Source organism: Oenanthe melanoleuca, chromosome 13, assembly GCF_029582105.1.
Source record: "Oenanthe melanoleuca isolate GR-GAL-2019-014 chromosome 13, OMel1.0, whole genome shotgun sequence".
Classification (NCBI taxonomy): Eukaryota; Metazoa; Chordata; class Aves; order Passeriformes; family Muscicapidae; genus Oenanthe; species Oenanthe melanoleuca.
In genome coordinates, this window is record NC_079347.1 from 6,671,377 (window position 1) to 6,691,688 (window position 20,312).

The window sequence follows — 20,312 nt, forward strand, 5'->3', positions numbered from 1 at the left end:
TCACTGATAAAAATAAACACGGAATAACTGAATTGCCCCTGGAGCAAACAGACTGTGTGAGCTCCATGCAGGGTCAGACCAGTGTCTGTCTGGCATTCCTGGGATGTGGTGCAGGTAGATGTGAATCCTGGACAGGATCAGAGAAACAAACACAGGGTTTTTGTGCTGCTGATGCAGGAGCTGGGGGTGCCCTGCAGTGGAGCAGGAAGGGTCACAGGGCATGGTAGAAAAATGGGCTGGGGATCTGGATGTGGAAGGTCAGGAGTGTTGCTTGGTGTCTGATGGCAGAGAATTAAGGAGCTAGTGCAGAGTTCCTGCTCTGCTGGTCCAGGATCAGCTTCTGAAGGTGTGAAATGCCTTCTCTTAGTGTGAGGTTTATATTTGAGTTCTGTTGATGTGTTAACCTACTCGAGGGCAGAGCCAGTGGATAACCAGCAACAGCAGAAAACTGCCCCGGGTCCTCAGGTTCTTACCTTTCACTTTGGTTGCCAGAGCCCACCCTCCCAGCCCTCCTTTTCTGAGGGGAATCTTGCTGTGTCTGTCAATAGTGTTTTGCCAGTTTGTGGGTATCTGGTAGGATAGGACTAAACTTCTAAATCGTGTTGGACAAAGGGGTGATGAAGCAACTCTCTTCCTGACTCTAGTCCATGACTGCTACTTTTCCTTCATACTTATTTTTTAATTGAATGTTAAGAACTCCTTAAGTGCAAAATACTATAAGCATTAAATTGGAAGGTCTCTCTGTCAAGCTCTAAATTTTTTTTTTTCCCACGTTGCTGGTGGGAAAAGAAATCACTGTTAGGAAGAAAAACACTTAATAAGGATACTTAAAAATGGAATGGTGCTTAAGAGGCTTTGTCAATAATCAGTTTTGAGGCCATGCTCTGAAGAACAGCTTAGATGTCCCAAAGGATTTTTACAGCTCTGCCAGTGAGTCTAATTACAGATAATTCTGCTCTCGCTTAAGTCATGCCTCAGTTGGATCCTTCCATCAGCATGGCTGCTGGAACACTGGTGTTAATATTGCTTTTTGCAATTTAGTTAATTGGCTGTGACATACCCTGAAGTTGCATATATGTGGAATGAATAAATTGCTTCTTGTCTGAATCAGATGGATCATAATAGTTTGTGGGTTTGTGTTTTTTAGGGATTATGTGAGGAGTGAATTGGAATCAGGCTATGAAGGACCAATGTACTTGGAGCCTCTCTCTATGAACCGTTTCATGACTGCTTTAGTAGGTAAGTGCTTTAAATAATTGAGAGGAGAGAGCTCTCATTCTCTTCAATGGAACCTATGCATGTTTTACCTCCTGGTTTCAAATCTCCTTTATTACTTTAACTTGTTGTGATTCTTATTAATATGCAACAGGCATGGGAGGATAGCTGTATCCTGCCTGGCTTTTTGTATGCCACTGATTTACCAATACCCCATACTTGCAGCTCTGAAATATTTTCCAGGTCTGTTTGTTATGCTCTCCTCTGTTATTCTCAGACTATGCAGTCTGATTCAGAACAACTGGAGTGTCTATAATAACCTTTATGTGGAAAGTACTGTAGAAATTTCAATAGTTATGTGCATTTGTAATGTTTTTGTCAATTCAGGTGTTGTACACATTAATTCTTTATTGGCTTTATAGCTAAACACTGTCATTCTCTTACAAAATCTGGTGAAATACACTGGTGGGTGTGTGCATGGGACTATAGGCTGCTGGTTTTTTTACAGAGTCCTGAGAATACTCCTAGTTCAAGAGTTAAGGAATAACAAGTCAAACACATTTATATTGTTTGATTAATGGCAGAGATGACTTCCCTACCTAAGAATCCCAAATAAATTGTGAAGAATTTGACTTCCAGAGCGTTTCCTTACCCTTTGAACTTTGACTGGAAGAGAATAAATTCAGTGTTAAGATTGCTGCAGCAAACCATATGTTCTCCTGAGAGGATACTGGAATACACATACACACCATGTGTATTGTAAAATGAAGCCTGAGATAAGCTTGGAAGAAAAATCTTCTTAATTCCTTTCACTAAGATCTATGGTTTTCATCAGATTATTGACAGATTTAGTCAGCCATGTACTACTGTTGGCAAAACTCAGCTGCTTTCTGTTTACTTGCAGCTGCTACTGGCAGATAAAAATGGGTTTACTACTTTACAGTATGTTAGGTCTGACAGATTTTACCCATCTCCTGTTTGCCTGCGTCCTTACTTTCATTTGTGGCATTTGTCTGTGATTTTAATATTTTTAATAGAAGTAAACTGGTAGTTTTCAAGAAAAGATTATTTAGATACCATTTCCTCTCTCTTCTGAATGTCTAGATATATTTTCCTGTCTCATCAAATGGCACCAAAGTACAGCTAAAGCTTTGGCATGTTTTTTATGAGAAAATGTTTGTAATTAGTCCTGTGAATCTCTCCCAGGTGCAATGCAGGGTTCCATGGGAAAGCAGAATCCCTCAAAGAGCTTCACAAAGCCTCATGCAGGCCTGGGCAGGAAGAGGTCAGGAGGCATTGTGTCATTCAGTAACACTTAAAAACTAAACCAAGAGTCAAACCCAGCATGCTGCATCTAGGTTTTAATAGGGACTAAAAACAAGTGAGAAAAAGTTAATGGTTTTATTCAATACAGTTTTGGGTTGCAGTGAGTATCAGACTAAAGTGTCCCCTTATTGTAATTGTGTTTCAGAAATAGGTGTTTGTGACTGTACTACCAAATGTGTATGTGTTAACATATTTAATATCCCCGTTCTTAATTGTCCTTATTCTTCCAAAGCCAACTTGAAAATGTAATTTTGGTCTTGATGACAAGCAGTCATCTTTGGGGAAGACTTGTGAAAGTGGTCTGTGAGGCTTGACAGTGTTTTGTATAAATATGTTTTCTCAGATTTGTTGTATACAAGGGTGTTTATTCACTGGAGTCTCAGGAATGCACAGCACTGAGTGGTGTCATCTTCACAACAAAATGAATGTACAGGTGCTTTGCTCCATCTTTTTCTCACACATTCTGACAGGGTGTTGTGCTGCAGCACTGCTGACAGGCACCAAAGCAGGTGCAGGAGGGAGTGGAATAAGGTGCTACTGGTATAGCTCTGGTTCCTGAAGTTCTGGTCAGAATTAAGGGAATGATGCACAGTATCAGTTGGTTCACAAACATAACCTTTGTTTTATTCATTAATACTTTCTGAATGGGATCTCATAGTCATTACTTCCCCAACATTTAACTCAGTGTGATGACTGCTGTCTAGGGATAATAATGTGTTCCTAAGTGCTGGATGGAAGAAATAAATGTGTTTGGAGGTGGCCCCTTGTTTGAATGAGCCACTTCAGGAGCACATCGCCTGTGACCTTTTCGAAGCTGCTGTGTGGTTTTGCAAGTGATGCTACTGGGAAGACTTGCTCATTCCTATGGCACAGTAATGGGGTTTTATATTAACTGTAGGATACAATGTTTTTGAGTAAGCCACTGATGTAGCCAGGGAGTTTGTTAACATCAGCTTTCTAAAACTGTGAATGAGATAAAGTTGCTGCTCTACTCCAAGGGGCATGTCAGCTTTCTTGTTGAACATTTTCCATTAGCTTATGAGCTGAGAGGCTCTGGATACCTGTCAGCAATGTTTAATGTATCTGTGGAGGTTAGGGGAAGGGAAAGGAATGGGCAGGAAGTTCACACAATGGATTTCTTCCTTATTGCCTCATTACCTAGCAGAGGACCCTGGATGGTGTCTTCCAGAGGTGTTGCAGCTGTTGGGCTCATTAGCTGTGTCTGTCAGTTTTCAGACCACAGCATTTCAGTTTACAGGGTTCAAACACTCATCTGGATTTGATAGTCATAGCAGATCCTTAAGTGTTAAAATGTTTCATGTGGGGTTATTTCCTCTGGCTTATCCTGCTGTGTGACGTTGGTGACTGATCCTGTGCAGCCCCACCTGCAGATGAAGTGTGATGTACTGCACAGAGAGATTGGCTGTCCTGAGCTCAGGTGCTGCTACCTCAGTTTAAAATAGGTAGTACCATCCCTCAGAGCTCCATTGGAGACATTCATGCCTTTCCTGAAGGGGGTTAGAATTGACAAGGTGCACATTTCAGGGAGGAGATTGGAGCCCCCAGAGAAAATGCTCCATGTATTTCCTTTGATGGTGTGTATGATTCTCCTTCCCATGACAAGTGACTTTTGATCAGTGATTAAATTAAAAGGGTGGGAGGGCCAGAGTTGAGCAGGGATGAGCAGCACACTCTGCACATGGCTGTTGGAGAAAAGCAGGTTTTGCTGTTTGCTGAGACTGAACTCAGAGGCTCTAATTTGTGATCAGAGAGCTCCAGAGACATCCCAGAGAGCACTGGATTGTTTAATGTGATACTGTTGCAGTATTTGATTTTAGATGATGACTCTTACTAAATCCTGAAGAACACATTGGATGCTGGTGTTTGTGTCCCTTTGTGTGTGAAGCTGAGTTGCCTTAGTTACCATGAGTTGCAGAAATCCTCGCAAGCTGCCTGCCAGGCTCCTGAATATGACAGCACAGCAGTGTGCTGGTGGTGTCTTAAATAGGGTTGTAGCAACGTGTGTGTGGGCAGAGAACAACAAAGCAGAGGGAGAATGCTTCAGAGCTGGAGTGTGCTGAACGTCTGAAGAGATGAGTAGAGTAACTTTCTCTGAGGCTCAGAAGGCCCAGTATGCTGATAGTGTCTTGCTGAGAGCAAGGGTGCTTGTTCTGCAGTGACATCTGCTAATTCAGAAATACATCTATCAAATTGACAGTAGGAATTTAGCTTGAAAGGGGACAGCCTGAAGGAGGGAGAACTTCGTATGCTTAAGTAGTAGAGATTAGAGATTGCTTTCAGCTCAGTTGCAGTTATTTTGAAAGCAGAAGTCCTTCCCCAGGTAGGGAAGCATGGCAGAATGAAAGCAAAACCCTGGTACTGCTGTTTCTCCTCTCACAGCTTCCCTCCCCAGCCCATCCAGCAGGGCTTACAAGGTCAGTGAGCTTATGTGAGCACATGGAGTTCATGCTGACCTAGAGATGTTACTGGCTTTGGTCTGGTTCCTCTCTTTTCCTAAGGCCAGCTCCTGGTTTCAGGGAGAGTTACAAAATGCAAACGTTATGGAGGGAGTTCCAAACCAGGGCATCAGCACTTGAGTTTAGTACCATGCATTTGGATATAAATTAACATAGATTGTGAACAAGGGCCTGTTTTCAAATAATATGCCATAAATGTCTTCTTTACTGCAAAATGATGAGTGATGATTGTTCTTATCCAGGCAATTGCCCCATTCAGTTTTCTCTGGGATCAAGGGTGCAGCTTCAGTGTCTGTGATCGGAGCAGTTATACTGAAGGTGGTCTTAGTGCTTTAGAAATACCACCCTCCAAATCTTTGGGTGTTTGGGGGAGATGTGCTCATGCTTGTGTCCCCACCAGCTATTACACAAAATTTAGTTGTTAATTATCTGTCACTTGCAAGCTTCAGTGATCATTCTGAGCAACTGCCTCAGGGCATTATGAAATTATTGAAGTCTCAGCTGCTGACCTGGCTGTTCTCCTTTTGCTGTTCTTGGCCAGTAATTCCTCTTGACAGTGTAAATATTGTTGCTCTAAAAGCCATTTGGGACCTCTGATTGCTTTTTTGTGTAGGTCAGGATGAAATAGTGTAGCTGGGCTTCAGAAAAGCTGCTGTGTGTACAGATACTGATGGGATTTCAGCTGAGCTGGGGGTGGTGAGGAAAAAGAGGGCTGGCTTGTTGGGTTATCCTCTGTATAATTTATTCCTGGGGATTTACTAATCTGATTCTGCATGTGTTTTGGGTTCACAGCTCGCTAATCTGGGAAGTGAAAGAATTCACCGTGTGCACTTGGGAAAGGGTAACTTTAGTGACCCAGCAAACACGGAGAGGAGCCTGGTTTCATAACAGAGATGTCCTAGTTACAACCATCATAATATGCTGGATGTTGATAACGGTGTTCTGGAGAGATAACGTATTAAAAATGCGCTTTTTCCTGAAGGGGATAATCAGCTTGGTTCTGAACTGGTGTGTCGCGTTTCCAGGGCAGCTGGTGGTGTGCACGCTCTGCTCCTGCGTCATGAAGACCAAGCAGATCTGGCTCTTCTCGGCGCACATGCTCCCTCTGCTGGCTCGCCTCTGCCTCGTCCCGCTCGAGACCATCGTCATCATCAATAAATTCGCCATGATTTTCACCGGCTTGGAAGTTCTCTACTTCCTGGCATCGAATCTCCTGGTGCCCTATAACTTGGCGAAGTCTGCGTACAGGGAGCTTGTCCAGGTAAGGTGGTGGATGTAAACATTCTGCTTTCTGAGCCTTTTATGCAGGAAAGAAGTAAAAAAAAAATCACTTTAGCTGTCTTCTATGCACCTGTTTTTGTGTGCTAATTCATCCTTTCTTAGCCAACCGAATAAGCTCCTATCCATAGCATCTTCTTTCTTTAATTTATGGTGCTGTGGATGGGTGAGCAGTTAAGATGTAAGCCTGAATTATGCTGCTGGGCAGATGAGCATGGCCACTTTGCTTAGTCCTTCCCAAATCCAGTCTAAAAGACAGGATTGTGTCAGAGTGGAATTTATTTGCAGCCTTATCAAGGGAGGAAGGTAATCCCTGGGCATTCATTGTAGTAGCTGTTCAAGAAACGCTTTCTGTATGAAAAGTGTTTGTAATTATAGAAGTGTTAAATTTAGAGTGACACTGAAGCTGATTTTCACTCTAATAACCACTGACTTAGTGATTTGTAACTTGCACAGTGATTTGAAAAGTCTGTAGTGTTTTCTTTAGAGCAGCAACATTACTGAGACCTTGAACACAGATCTGACCTCTCCATTTTCTTAATGCTTTGATATCTGATACATGTTTCATTCAAAAGACACTTTTTCAGTGGTACAGAAGCATCACATTTCCTGTTTTTTTATATGAAATATATTTATATAAATACATTATATATATACACATTGATTCTGTATACTTCAGTATACAAAGATTAATGTTTGCTTGGCTTTTGACTGAACCACTGTTTCAGCTCTCTCCACTGCCTGTTTTTTTTTTCAAACCAATCTGCTGGGTTTTTTTGCCTTCAAAATGCTCCTCAATCCAGAAGCAGCCTGAAAACAAACTTGTTAAGCTCTTTCAAAACCTTCTTTAAAGCTCTTGTTTGCTGTCATATCTGTCATACACAAACAAAAACTTGGCAGCAGGAGGTGTGTGCTGTGCCAAGGTCTCAGCCTGTCATGTTGATCATTGGTGTCTGGTTATTTGTTTTGTATGTAGTTGGTCTTTAGAGCAGGATTATGCTTCTGTGTTTGTACAGCACCTACCATAGGTCTGACCTCGTCCATGGAATCACAGATTTGTTTAGGTTGGAAAAGAACTCTGAGATCATTAAGTGCAGCCACTTAAACATGTCCCTTAGTGCCACATTTATATATCTTTTAAATCCCTCCAGGGATGGTGACTCCAACACTGCCCTGGGCAGCTTCTTCTAATGCCTGCCACCCTTTCAGTGAAGAATTTTTTCCTAATATCCCTGGCCTGTAGATTTGCTGATTTAAAAATGGATTTGGGAGCTGGTTGGCAAATATCAATATCCTGTTTTCTAGTGAGAATAGAAATATACTTGCTGTGCAGGAGTGGCAACATTTGGGGTAAAACAGTTGCATGTCTGTACAGCTTAAAGCCTTGCACAAGGTTGGAATGAGCACTTCCATTTTCTATGTAAATTAATGGATGCAGTTTGGCTTCCTGAAGTCAAATTCAGATTAGATGTGGATTTGAGACCTGTATCTGTTTTTTACTAGACACTTACGTTTAAAACACTTCAACATCTTAACAAATGTTTTAATTGCAAATAAATTCCAGGTTGAAAAGGAAAAATAGTTTCTTGCTGATTTTTTTGTTTGTTTGTCAGAATTGAGTTCTAAATATTGGTATTACCCAAGCCTCTTCCTCATCTCTAGCATTGATTTTCTTGCCCCTGCCCCATTCCAGTATTTCAAATCTTTCCATGCCAGGCTTTATTACAGTAATCATGAGGAAGTATTCCTTGTATTCCTGGGCTTTGAACATTGATCATACTCTTTCTCCTGGCTTTTTATGCAGAGAGAATAAGATGTTTTTCCCTTGGGAACACAGAAAAAAAATGGCAGAAAATTTGTAATATGGCACTGAGTTTATAAGACTGTTGGATGCTGCTTTTCTAAATACATGTAATAGAGTTGCAGTGAATCGTTGTAAGTGGTCTTCACATTGTACTGGCAAAACCCAGGATTTTTGGTTTTTAAGAGCTTGCTACTCTTGTGTTCCTGGCACAGCAGAAAAAACATCAGCTCATTGTGTGTTCATGTGACTGGTTGCAACTCTGCTACAAATCAAGCCTGGATGTGTATTCCAGAGGAGGCTATTTCCATTCCAACTAGAATATTTTTGTGCTTGTATTTCCAGTGCTATAACTCAGCAGTTGTTGGTTTTCAGTGTTGGCCTGGTGTTTACACACAAATCCAGCTCTTTCAGGCTGGATCTGATATCAGTGTCAAAACTTAGTGAATATTGGGATGTTAAACACCAGGAGTGTTTCCTGAAAGACCTAATATTGGACCAGCTCAGTTTTTTGTGTTTGTGTGTCTGTTAGGCTGTGCCCAGTGGTATAATGTAATAGCAGGCCCAGAACCTTGGCTGCCTGCTTGTAGCAGAAGATGCCAGAAATGTCTCAGCATTATGAATCTGCATTTTGAGTGTGGCATGACCCTTTTCCAGCGTGGTGGAGCACTGTGCCAGGAGCTGCACAGGATTGCTTGCCTGCTCCCAGGCCAGGCAAATACACTTCCTTGACAAGTCTGTGAGCAAAGCAGGAGCTTGGCACTGTGTCCCTGCCAGCAGCATATTGCTTGTCCATCAGCCCCAGTGCTGCAGCAGGTCCCTTATGCTTGTCAGCTTTGTTAGCATATTTGAAAATTTCCTTGCCATGATGGCTTTTATGTCATTGTGGGAAGCAGGTCATGAGGAATTAGTAGTTATGAGCAGTTTCCTTTTGACCTAAGTCCAGCTATATGAAGTTCCAGCTTCTTGCAAATGATTGTAACTTAGTCTTTGTAATGCAAAGAAAGTACTTTGAGCTTCAGAGTCTTCCAATATAAGTTTTAAGCATGAATTTCAAATTTGGTAGATTAGGTATGTGATCCTTTTGAGATACTTAAGCATAAAATGTGGGAGGTTTTAAGTTTTTCCTTAAGAACAGATCAGCAAAGTAGATTTACTACTTTTGTTTTTTTAATGGTATGACTCATTTCAGTGTCTAATGTGTGCAGTGAGTTGGCAATAGCTACAGAGAAAACAACACTGCTGTGACTTAAAGTGGGCAAGAGGATCTGAGGGGCTGGCACGACCCAGAGCCACATGTCCTCACTCCTCTAGCTGTGAGGGGCTGCAGGGAGCAGCTCCAAGCCAGGTGTTTGTAGGAAGGGACATTGAGGGTTTGCTGCTGGAGTCATGTACTTCTGCCTCCTGCCAGACAGGCTGGAAATATGTCACTGCTGAACCTGAGCTCTGCCTTTGTCAAACTGTACTTTGATGTACCTCCTCTCTTCCTGTGGGATTGCTGATGTCATGTGGAGTATCCTTGCCTTCCTTGTGACTGTATTTCCTTTTGTTATCAAATCCCAAGTGCTGTGACTCAATAACAGATTTCCTTTTTGTCTTCCCAGGTGGTGGAGGTGTATGGGCTCCTGGCACTGGGAATGTCTCTGTGGAACCAGCTGGTGGTCCCTGTGCTTTTCATGGTGTTTTGGCTTGTCTTATTTGCTCTTCAGATCTATTCCTATTTCAGTACACGGGACCAGCCTGCCTCCAGAGAGAGGCTCCTCTTCCTCTTCTTGACCAGGTAATTCAGGAGCCTCCAGACAGTTGTTTTTTTCTGTTTGAACTGTTTTCTGAAATGAGTGTCTGTGCTCTTTTAGAGATGAGATGAGATGTGGATATTTGCTTTATTGCACTTGGATACCCAACAAATATTTGTCCTTACTGCAGTGACCATGCATATAAACCCTGTTAATCTTGTCCTGCAAAGGCATGGGTCTCATTCAGAGCAGACATTAATAGAACTGTGGAGAGCTCCCAAAGAAAGCAAAATAGTCCTTTGAGGAAGGAGTAGCCATAATTAGAGGTTTAGTCCAGAAGTTGTTTTCAGTGTATAAATTGGTTTTAAGTCTGAGATATTTCAGCTGAAGTTCAGTCCATCTGGTATCTTATTCATGATCATCATGTTGCTTTCTGAGCCTTGGATGTCTTGCTTCATCATTTTAGTGTGGAGCACATTTTTGAGTTCATCCAAGCAGCCAAAACACCCAACTCGCAGAGCAACTTTTGAGCCCAGTGGTTAATGTGGCAGACTGTAAAGATCAGAAAGATACTGGATTTGTAAAAACAGAAAAAGTTTTATAGGCCATAAAATTTTATGAGGTTTAAAGGGTGTAAGATAAAGGATAGAGGTCTCTGTTGGTGCTGTTACTGAAAGGCAGCATTTGAGGGATTCTCCTGGCTGGACCCTACATGTCTTTTTCAGCTGTTTGTACATACAGAGGGAGCAGGAATGCAGGGCAGAGAGGAGCTGGGCATGCTGCAGAAGCTGGGTTAGGCAGGTGCAGTGCCTTAGTGGGGTGGGGAAAAGAGGGGGAAGAGTTGTCTAAGCACAGCCAGCAAGCACAGAACAGAATCTTTAGAGATCATACATCATTAGTTCTGCAGTTTGATTAGTAACTTAGTCATCACTACAGTTTTCCAATCAGACTTTCCAGTTGCTGGGCTTTTTCTTGCCTTGCTGTATCTGTCTATGGTGCCATCCTGTAAGCTGTCAAAATTAATTATCATTAAGGAGAAATGCCAAGGATTTTTACTGCATATAGTATTCAAATTGCTTATGGTGTCACCCTGCATTATGCAGAAGCACTGTGTTACCTGCTTGTTAACTAAACCACTGGGGTCTGAAATTTTTCTTCCTGTTCATTTCTTGTTCCTCTCAAAATCTTTTCCATGGGTTTGTAACTGCTGTGATTTTTGAGAAGCCGTGAAGAGTTTAGCTCTTTGGGACAATTTATAAGCTTATTCTTGACACATAAACATAGTAAAGCTTCCCAGGCATCCCTTGAGCTCATAAGCTCCTCTGGGACCCATAGTAGATCAAGTTTAAGAAGAGTCCTAACATTGCTCTGACAAAAAAGCAGAAAAACGAGGATTCTTGTTTACTGATAATTTATTTTGAAACAAAACTTAGAGTTCCTCAAACACCCTACATAAATAACTGCTTTAAATACTGTTTCTCACTATCTTGTACAGCAGGAACATCGAAAAGCTTTTTCAGCCCCCCTTTGGCTTGGTAAACAGGCAGAGTTGGAAGGCCAACCAGAAGTACTGTAAATAGTGTATGTAAACACATCAACATGTTCTGCAGTGAATTGCTTTCAAAGGATATTTCAGGTTTAAGTAGTCACTAAAAGAGACAAAGTAAATTTCTCTTGGATGAGCTTTGTTTATTTTTGAAGCATTTGCTTCCTCAAAATGCTTTTGTCAGAGCACTGGACTGCTTCACTCATCACTCAGCTAATTAGCAGGACATGGTTTTGACCATGGCAGTTTCTCTCTCAAGACTACTGTCCTGAGAAACAAATGAAGATTTGTTTTTTTTTAATGAATGTGTCAGTGTATTACCTTGGATTATGCATATGAGTATTTCCAGATGTGTAACCCCTGGCTGACACCTGGTTCTTCATCTTTACCTGGCATTGGCAGTGTTTCCAAACCCAAAGCACATTCTGGGGCTTTGGCTGCTTCAAGTACCACAGTAGACAGAGGTCAGTAGAAGAGCAGCCTGAAAGTGGGTGATGGAGCTGTCAGATGAAGTCTGGGCTCTCGATCTCTGGGACTTAGCTGTAGCAAAAGAGAAGAAGAGACCAGCTGAAGGAGAGTCTTCTCTGCTGTCTTTTTCTGCTGCTTCAGGCTCAGCCATTCAGATAGGTTTTGCCCACCTGGGCCTGGTAGGGATGCTCACAAAAAGCTCCAGTCTCCCAAGGTTTATTAGTTTGATATTGGTGTGCATTATTATGGATAGGAGGAGAACGTGCCTTAGTGAATCCGTCTGCTTTAACCTGGCTCTTTGTGGTGCTGGGTGAAATTGCAGGGAGTGACTTCAGTGTGGGGAGGCTTTGGGCTCTCCCGTGGCTCTGAACCCCAGCGGCAGCAGGACACTGCCACCACGTGGCCCTGTGCTGAGGGGACTGCAGGGATGTCACAGCACAGCCCTGTCTCCACGGGGAGCTGCAATGAACTTACATCTTGGAAAGAAGTAATAAAACCCATCTCATCTTTTTTTTTTCTATTGGAAGACTTAATGGCAGTGTAGAACTTCTAACATTTTCATTAAACCGCTCAAATTTTGCTTTTGCACAGTTTACAGGACAAGAGGAGAGCTCATCATGTTGTCCTTAACTGATCAACCTTTTCTTTTTGTCTCTTTCCCTGTCTCTCCTGGCAGTATTGCCGAATGCTGTAGCACTCCATACTCACTGCTGGGATTGGTTTTCACAGTCTCTTTTGTGGCTTTGGGAGTTCTGACTCTCTGCAAGTTTTACTTGCAGGGCTACCGAGCATTCATGAATGATCCTGCTATGAACAGGTAAGTGCCTCGGTGTCTCTTGAATAGAAATAGATAGAAAGGTGATTTATATAAAAATACAGGGCTGGCATTGCTGTGTTTTGGCTCTTGACCTTTTGACATGATTTTTGTATGCCAGTCTGTGTGTGTGCATTGAAAAGATTTGAGGTGAAAATACTTGTCACGGACTTCTTGGGAAATGGTTCCTTTCTGCACAAATTCAGTGCTCTTACTTGGGATTTACAATTGCTTTTATTTTCATGAATCACTGAAAAATTTTCACATGCTTGCATAATATAAACACTTCTTATTTTCATTTCCTCATCTCCCCTCTAATCATGTATGAAACATTACTAATCTGTGAGGTTTAAAACACAGCATTGTATGGATTACTTGTAAATTGTTATGGGAAGTAGCCAAAATGCTTTTTCTCAGGCTTGTCTCAACTTGTCTAATATGAAGTTTGGATCCTGACACTACCTTTCCTGTTACTCACAGAGTTGAGACCATTTGCGAAATAATGTTTTATGTTTAGGATCCCAAGATGTGGAAGCAAAAAGGGTATAAATTGGGGCTGCATAAGAGTAGTGTATATAAAAACATCTTTTGGTGAAGCATGTACTTTATTGCATCAAATAGTTGTGGTGAGGGATTAAAGTCACTCCGAGGTTCCAAGACAGAAGGAAGTGGACAGCTGTATTTGGTTTAGGTACAGGGGGAATAAACTGAAAAATGGCAAAATTGGTAATTTGCCTAAACTGGGTCCTTAAATGCTTTGTACTGGGTGGTGTCTGAGCTGGATGTAGCCCAAACATTTTGCTTGTCAGGAGTAAAATCTGCTGATTCCTAAGCCCAGCACTTCTGAAAACATCCCTTTCTGGTTAAAGCCTTCCAGTGACACCAGTGAAACCTAAAACCAGTGACATATGAAAGGTTGTGACAGATGCAGACAGTTTATTTCCTGGTGTTTCTAGATGTACTTTTGAACCAGCATTGAGACAGATGTGATTGTTTGTTTTTTTGACTGTGTTGATCTGCAGGGGGATGACTGAAGGAGTCACACTCCTGATCCTGGCCGTGCAGACAGGTTTGATTGAACTCCAAGTTGTGCATCGGGCGTTCCTGCTCAGTATTATTCTTTTCATTGTGGTGGCATCCATCCTTCAGTCCATGCTGGAAATTGCTGATCCCATTGTCTTGGCATTGGGAGCCTCAAGGGACAAGTAAGAGACTGGTTTCCTAAACTGAAAGTTACTCAATGCTCTTTTAGGAGGTGATAAACTAGTAATTGATGGCTTTTAGTACTTGTAAAGTTGCCTTGGTTTTTTTTTCTGTATGCAGATTTCTTGTCCAAGTTCTCTAGTTTTGTGGTTCCAGTTAAGCAAATCCAGGACTGTTCTGTCCCCACCCACACTCCATTGTGTGGATTTGCAGAATGGTTTTTCTTAACCTCCTCTGCAGTTGGGTGGGTTTCCCTCTAAAGCAGTGATCTCACACAGCTATTGAGGGTGGGAAGTTTCTAGGAGTGATCTTGTATTAGATATTGTAAAACCTATTTTTTGTGATCTCACAATGATATAAGTTTACTGGCACAAAATAAGAGGTGGAAGGTTTGCCTTAGTGTCCCACATGTTTAGATTGTGTGGAATTGTCCAGTTTCATTTGTGTTTTGAGGAGCTGTATTGGTGCTGTGTGGTGCTCTCATATTAATCTGTTTCGATCTTTGTCAATTGCGTTTGTCTCTTCCCTTTCTGTAACCTGTGGGTGAACAAAACCAGAGAAGGTTTGTTTATGTGCAAAGTTTGTTCAGCTTAGAGGTGTTCTGTGTGCAGCAAGTTAACTTCCAGGATAGAAACAGGGGGAAAGGGAGTAGAGCCAGGATAGGAGCAATTGCCCAGATTAAACAAGCAGACTGTGGGGATAGCGAGTTTTAACTCTTCTGCCAAGTCTCCCAGGGAGTTCTAAATCAGCAAGAAACAGGATAAATTCCACTTCAGCTCTCCCTTCCTCCCTCACTCCAGACACAGAACTGCAGACCTCAAAGTCACTCTGATGTTTCTTCAGACTGTATTGAATTAATCAGTTTGTGCTGCTGTCCTGTGCCCCCAAATACTTTGACTTTTTCTGTACCTCATCTCCAGAGCTAAGTGAGGTTAAAATACAACCTGAGGAACAAGTAGAGGTAGTATAGTAAATTACTGGAGATATTCTGAAAGCCTTCACAAATGGGTGGCTGTAAAAAGATTGATGGTGTGTTAAGGTTGGGGAGGAGATTAGGAAGAAGTAGATGATAGGAGCAGAATAAGGATTGGCAGAGATAAATGTTCAGGTCCTGCTGCATTTCTTCTTTTGTAATCTCTGAATTGGGGAATATACTTCTAAAGGCAGCAGGGTTAAATCTGGTGATGAAATGAAGGAGCTTTGCTCCACAACATATTAACAAAAACATGAAGAAGAGCTGCAAGATTTAATTTGGAGATCTCTTGTTTGTTTAGAGAATTGTCCAAACAGTTACACGTTTAATAATTTATTTTAATGGACTTCCATCTGTAACATTCAGTATCTCAAGTACTTATTTTGCCCATAATTTTTGTCTTTCTGTTGAAAACAGCAAAGGTCAGATGAGAGGGAACTTTTCACAGTTGTAGGCATGTGTGCAAGCTGGGAATGAGACTGTGCCCAAGTAAAATAGAAACTCCTTTCAACAAGCTCTAAAGCCTTGAGCAAACATCTAACGTGCCTACATCGAGCAGCCATTCTATTCTTATTGTGACACTCCAATCTGACTTGAAAAATAAAAACCTATTGTGTTGTTTTGCAGGAGTCTGTGGAAGCACTTCCGAGCAGTCAGCCTCTGTCTGTTCTTGCTCGTGTTCCCTGCGTACATGGCCTACATGATCTGTCAGTTTTTCCACATGGATTTCTGGCTGTTGATCATTATCTCCAGCAGTATTCTGACCTCTCTTCAGGTAAGAACAGCCCTGTGTAGCCCTGCCTCAGCTGTGATCCCGTTATTCTAAAGGGGAAAAACATGATGAGGAAAGAACAGGGATGAGAGAAGGGCAGAATTGCAAGGGGTGGTGAAAAAATCTCTTTTTGTGTTCTGTGTCTGAGGCTTCGGAGCTCTTAGGTGGGCTGAGAACCAAGGTGAATGGAAGTCTACTTCAAATTGTAAAGCCAAAAGTCTTTTGAGGGTGTGTAAAAAGTAAAAAGGCCTTTTGTCAGAGTATGATGCGGTTACACTGTGTCTTTTTCATAATTATTTAAGATTAGACAAAGTATCGCATCATGGATGGAGAAGGATACAAAGAGGCTCTTTCAGTCTCAGTTTATTGCAGGGCGATGGTGTGGCCGGAAAGAGACCGAGTCTCTCCCCGCACCAGGTATTCAGGAGAAGGGAATGGGAGTGGCTTTTGGCTAGCTGCCAATGGGATGAGGACACAGAGGGACTAGGAGCAGCCTGCCCGACCCCCGGTGGGTACAAGGACACAGGGGAAGGTCACAGGACTGGAAAGGAAGACATGAACTGGGGTTTCCAGGAAGGAGGTTACAGGATATCCTGATTTCAGTTCTTATACCTCATATACCGAATTACAACAAGAGTACTCTTTTATTTGTCATTACTTAGCTATAACTCTTTGAAAGCAATTTCGTGTTCGAAGCACAGTAGTGTAAATAGAGGAAATGTTTTATAGTATAAGTATTTGTTATTGCTTGGGCTTTTTATTATTAAATTTTTAAAATTACCCCTTAAAATGCTCAGCGCTTTTGTTTAATCAACTCAGCTGTGTTCTGGACTCAGGAAGGTAAAGAAAGGGCAGCACTTGGGAACAAGCTTAAATGCTTTGCAAGAAAGAGCAGCTTTTATTTGTCTTGAAGTTCAGCAACAATTTCACTTTGGGGCTTGCCCTCTGTCCAGCATGGCAGCATTGTGTGGGCAGAGCTCGATGGCCAGCACTGCCTCCAGCTCCAGTTCAGAGCTGAAGCTGAGCTCATGGTGTTGCCTGTGTTACAGGTGCTTGGGACCCTCTTCATTTACGTTCTGTTCATGGTGGAGGAGTTCAGGAAGGAGCCAGTGGAGAACATGGATGATGTGATCTACTACGTGAACGGCACGTACCGGCTGCTGGAGTTCCTGGTGGCTCTGTGTGTGGTGGCCTATGGTGTCTCAGAAACCATCTTTGGAGAGTGGACTGTCATGGGCTCCGTCATCATCTTCATCCACTCCTACTACAACGTGTGGCTGCGGGCCCAGCTGGGCTGGAAGAGTTTCCTCCTTCGCAGAGACGCTGTGAATAAGATAAAATCTCTGCCTGTGGCCACCAAGGAGCAGCTGGAGCAGCACAATGACATCTGTGCCATCTGCTACCAGGTAGGAATGGAAGTGTCAGAGGATTGGCTTGAGTTGAAATACCCCCAGACTAAGTTCAGTCTTCAGCTAATAAAATAAGTGACTTGAATTATATGTAATGATTAATTCTGTACTCACTAAGTTACTGGAATCACCTGGTTTTCTGCTTTGTGCAAATTACTTTGGAGTGCTGTTCCTAATTCTTAGGAATGAAGAATGAATGGATGTGCTTAAGCTGCCTTTTTTTTTTTTTTTTTTTTTTCACTCCAGTTACACAGCAAACTCTGTCCTTAAGCTGCTTTGACGCCTCTCATGTTTGGGTTGAGCTGGTCACAGTAGTAGCAGCAAACATACTTTTTCTTCAGTACTGGAGGATTTTGTTACAGAAAGACAACATGTTCTTGGTGGCTGATTTGTTACTATTCTGTAGAAGCAGCTCTGTCTCTACAGACATTGCTGCTTCATGGGCAGTGTCAGTTTTGTAGCAGAAACCTAATTATCAAAAGGTTAAGGGTCTTGCTAACATGAGCCAGCAGATGTAAGAACCTTAAACATTAATGCTGAAAGTAATATCTTTATCACATTGTAGCTCCAAAGTCTCTTAGTCTTGAATAGAAATTGTAGTTTTGTGTGACAGTGGAAGAATCACCCTAATAATAGTAATGTGCAGTTAAGAGTGGGATTGGATTGGCTCCAAACTTGATACAAATTATTTGAAGAGTAAAACTGCCAGATTGAATGACAGTGTTCAAAACACCAGATTAGTATTATGTGGGTCTCAGTTGGCAGAGTTCATGGTGTCACTTCATTTTTGGTGGTGTTACATGTTGTATCTGTCATTGTGCTGGTTTCTAGAGCCAGCCAGTCCTGTGATTCTCATCCTGAGAAGGTCATGTTTAATAATAACTTACAAAGGGTTTTTGCCTCATTTTAAATGCCTGTAATAAAGAAAGCAAGACCTGGCCTGTATTTGAGTTATGTAGCAGAGAATCATTAAGGTTGGAAAAGACTCCAAGATTGAGTCCAGCCTGTGATCCCATGGCAGTAAGTGCCATGTCCAGGCCTTCCTTGGACGCCTCCAGGGACAGTGACTCCACCACCTCCTTTCCAATGCCTGACAACCTTTTCTGTGAACAAATTCTCACTGATTCCCAAAAGAAACCTCCCCTGCCACAGCTTAAGGCAATTTCCTCTTGTCCTGTTGCTTTATCACGGAGAGGGGACTCAGCCCCACCTGGCTGCCCCTCCTGTCAGGGAGTTGTGCAGAGCCAGAAGGTGCCCCCTGACCCTCCTTTTCTCCAGGCTGAGTCCCCCCAGCTCCCTCAGCTGCTCCTTGTATGAAACATTGTGGGTGTGAAGGAAGGAACATTCTTTTCCTTGTCTGTGGAGTTCTTCTGTCTCTTCTGTGCCTGGTGAACCCATTAGATGTGTGAGGTGAGAAGAGAGGAATGAGATTACAAATAATAATATATTTCCTTTTTTTTTGTGTGTGTCTTTCAGGATATGAAAACTGCTGTAATCACACCATGTAGCCATTTTTTTCATGCGGGTTGTCTTAAGAAGTGGCTGTACGTGCAAGAAACCTGCCCTCTGTGCCACTGCCAACTGAAGAGCCCTTCACAGCTCCCAGGACTGGGACCAGAGCCAGTGCAGCAGCCAAATCCTAGTGCAGAACAAAACACCAGGCCTGGAGAGGCAGCTGAGCCTGGTGCAGAATGTGACCAGAGGCCAAGTGTGCAGGACAGCCCGAGTGGGGGCCACGATGGACACGACAGCCCCGAGGCCTCTGCCCAGCCAGGGGGGTCTCACATAATGGACAGTGACACGAGCCCCTGTGAGGCCAGCCAGGGAGCAGCCTGTGCTGCAGAACTCATTGCAGCCCCAGAGGGGTGCCCTGCTCGGGATCTGAGGGTTTGTGTCCAGCTCTGAGGCTACAGAGGATGACCGGGGAACAAACACATTTCAGAGATCCACGTTTGACTCAGAAGAAAACCAATCCTTCCACAGCTGTGAAAGAAGTGTAGCTATTAATGCTGGTCAAAATGTAATCTCCCATGCTGATTTTTATGGGCTGCTTGGTAGTGGTAACTCCAGTGAGATGTAGAAGTGACTCCAGAAGCTCTCTGAACTGTGGGCATAGGAAGGATGTCTTGGAATCAATAGCGAGAGTGTTTTCAAGATGTAGGTGAGGGCTGAGAGGAGCAAGAGGTCTGTGAGTAGTTGTGGCCAGAGGGGCAGGAGGCTGGTTTTGGTCAGGGAGGGGAGTCGCACAGAGCCATGTCCCAGGTCCTGAGGGGCGTTAGGGGCCGTGAGTTGCTGATCTCTGGCAGATGGGCAGCTTTGGTCGCTGATATTTTTTATGGCACGTAAGCAAAAATCAAAGATGTAACAGCAGTGATTGTACCAGGAGATGGAAGCACTCTTTAATACGTTGTGTGTATGCTTTGGGTGTTCTTGGGGCAGTTGCATTTGAATTCATGTAATCTATAGTGACTCTTGACTTTTATGACAGAGTCGTCAATATTTTGATGTATATGAAACTTTTGCTCATAATGGGCACAGTGTGGGCGGCATGAAGTAAACTAAAGCTCTCATGAACACTTTGCCTCTGCAGGAGGAAAGTGGGATGAGTTTTAGGGCACGGATAGAGGCCTTGCAGGACTGTGCTGTGTAATGTTTAACCCTTGCAGCTGAATTAAAACAGTATTAAACTGGCGATATTTGCACTTTGGGAATGAGTACATTATTGTGTATGATCAGACTCCGCAAATGCCACTTTGAAAAGCTGTTAATAGGTTTGCACCTTTTTTTCTTTGACAAGGACATGTCCATACTTAAATTTTTACATTCATCATGGCTTCAAGTAGAACAAGGGACTGGGGTGGGGAAATAGGTGGGAGTAGGGGGCAGGCAATTTTTTTATGTGAATTTTGATATGAAGAGAAATTAGTCACTTATTTATACGATAGGCTTGACTCAAGTGTTTTTCAAAGTCGGTATTCCTAATGTGAAATGTGATACTATTTTATTTTTAGTAGTAAATTTGGATGTAGACTGACAGACATAGCTGAATGTCTTAATAAATTACATTTGAAGATTTTTACACCTGGTTATGTGATTCTTGCACTGAAATTCCACAAGTACACCTTGAGAGGCTCACTTGTTCCTGGAGGCTGTGCCTGCTGCTGAGCCCCAAATCTACCTCAAATCTATTTCCTTCCCCCTGACAGGATGGGAGCATCAGTCATACCACCTTCTGATTCTGTATCTCAATTTTGCTTTCTTGTCTATTAACCAGAAATTTGGATTCATCATGTG

At 42.6% G+C, this 20,312-nt stretch overlaps 1 protein-coding gene across 2 annotated transcripts in view; it reads left to right on the plus strand.

Annotated features, from left to right (window-relative positions):
- RNF145 (ring finger protein 145) overlaps positions 1-20,097 on the plus strand; it is a 46,012-nt gene extending 25,915 nt beyond the window's left edge. For both annotated transcript variants that reach the window (XM_056502440.1, XM_056502441.1), the window contains exons 4-11: positions 1,148-1,239; positions 6,044-6,279; positions 9,702-9,877; positions 12,524-12,664; positions 13,684-13,866; positions 15,465-15,612; positions 16,659-17,015; positions 18,495-20,097. In XM_056502440.1, the coding sequence (XP_056358415.1) occupies positions 1,148-1,239; positions 6,044-6,279; positions 9,702-9,877; positions 12,524-12,664; positions 13,684-13,866; positions 15,465-15,612; positions 16,659-17,015; positions 18,495-18,923 (1,762 nt within the window). In that variant the 3' untranslated portion in view covers positions 18,924-20,097. The remainder of the gene's footprint in view (positions 1-1,147; positions 1,240-6,043; positions 6,280-9,701; positions 9,878-12,523; positions 12,665-13,683; positions 13,867-15,464; positions 15,613-16,658; positions 17,016-18,494) is intronic.
- Positions 20,098-20,312: the final 215 nt, after the last annotated feature.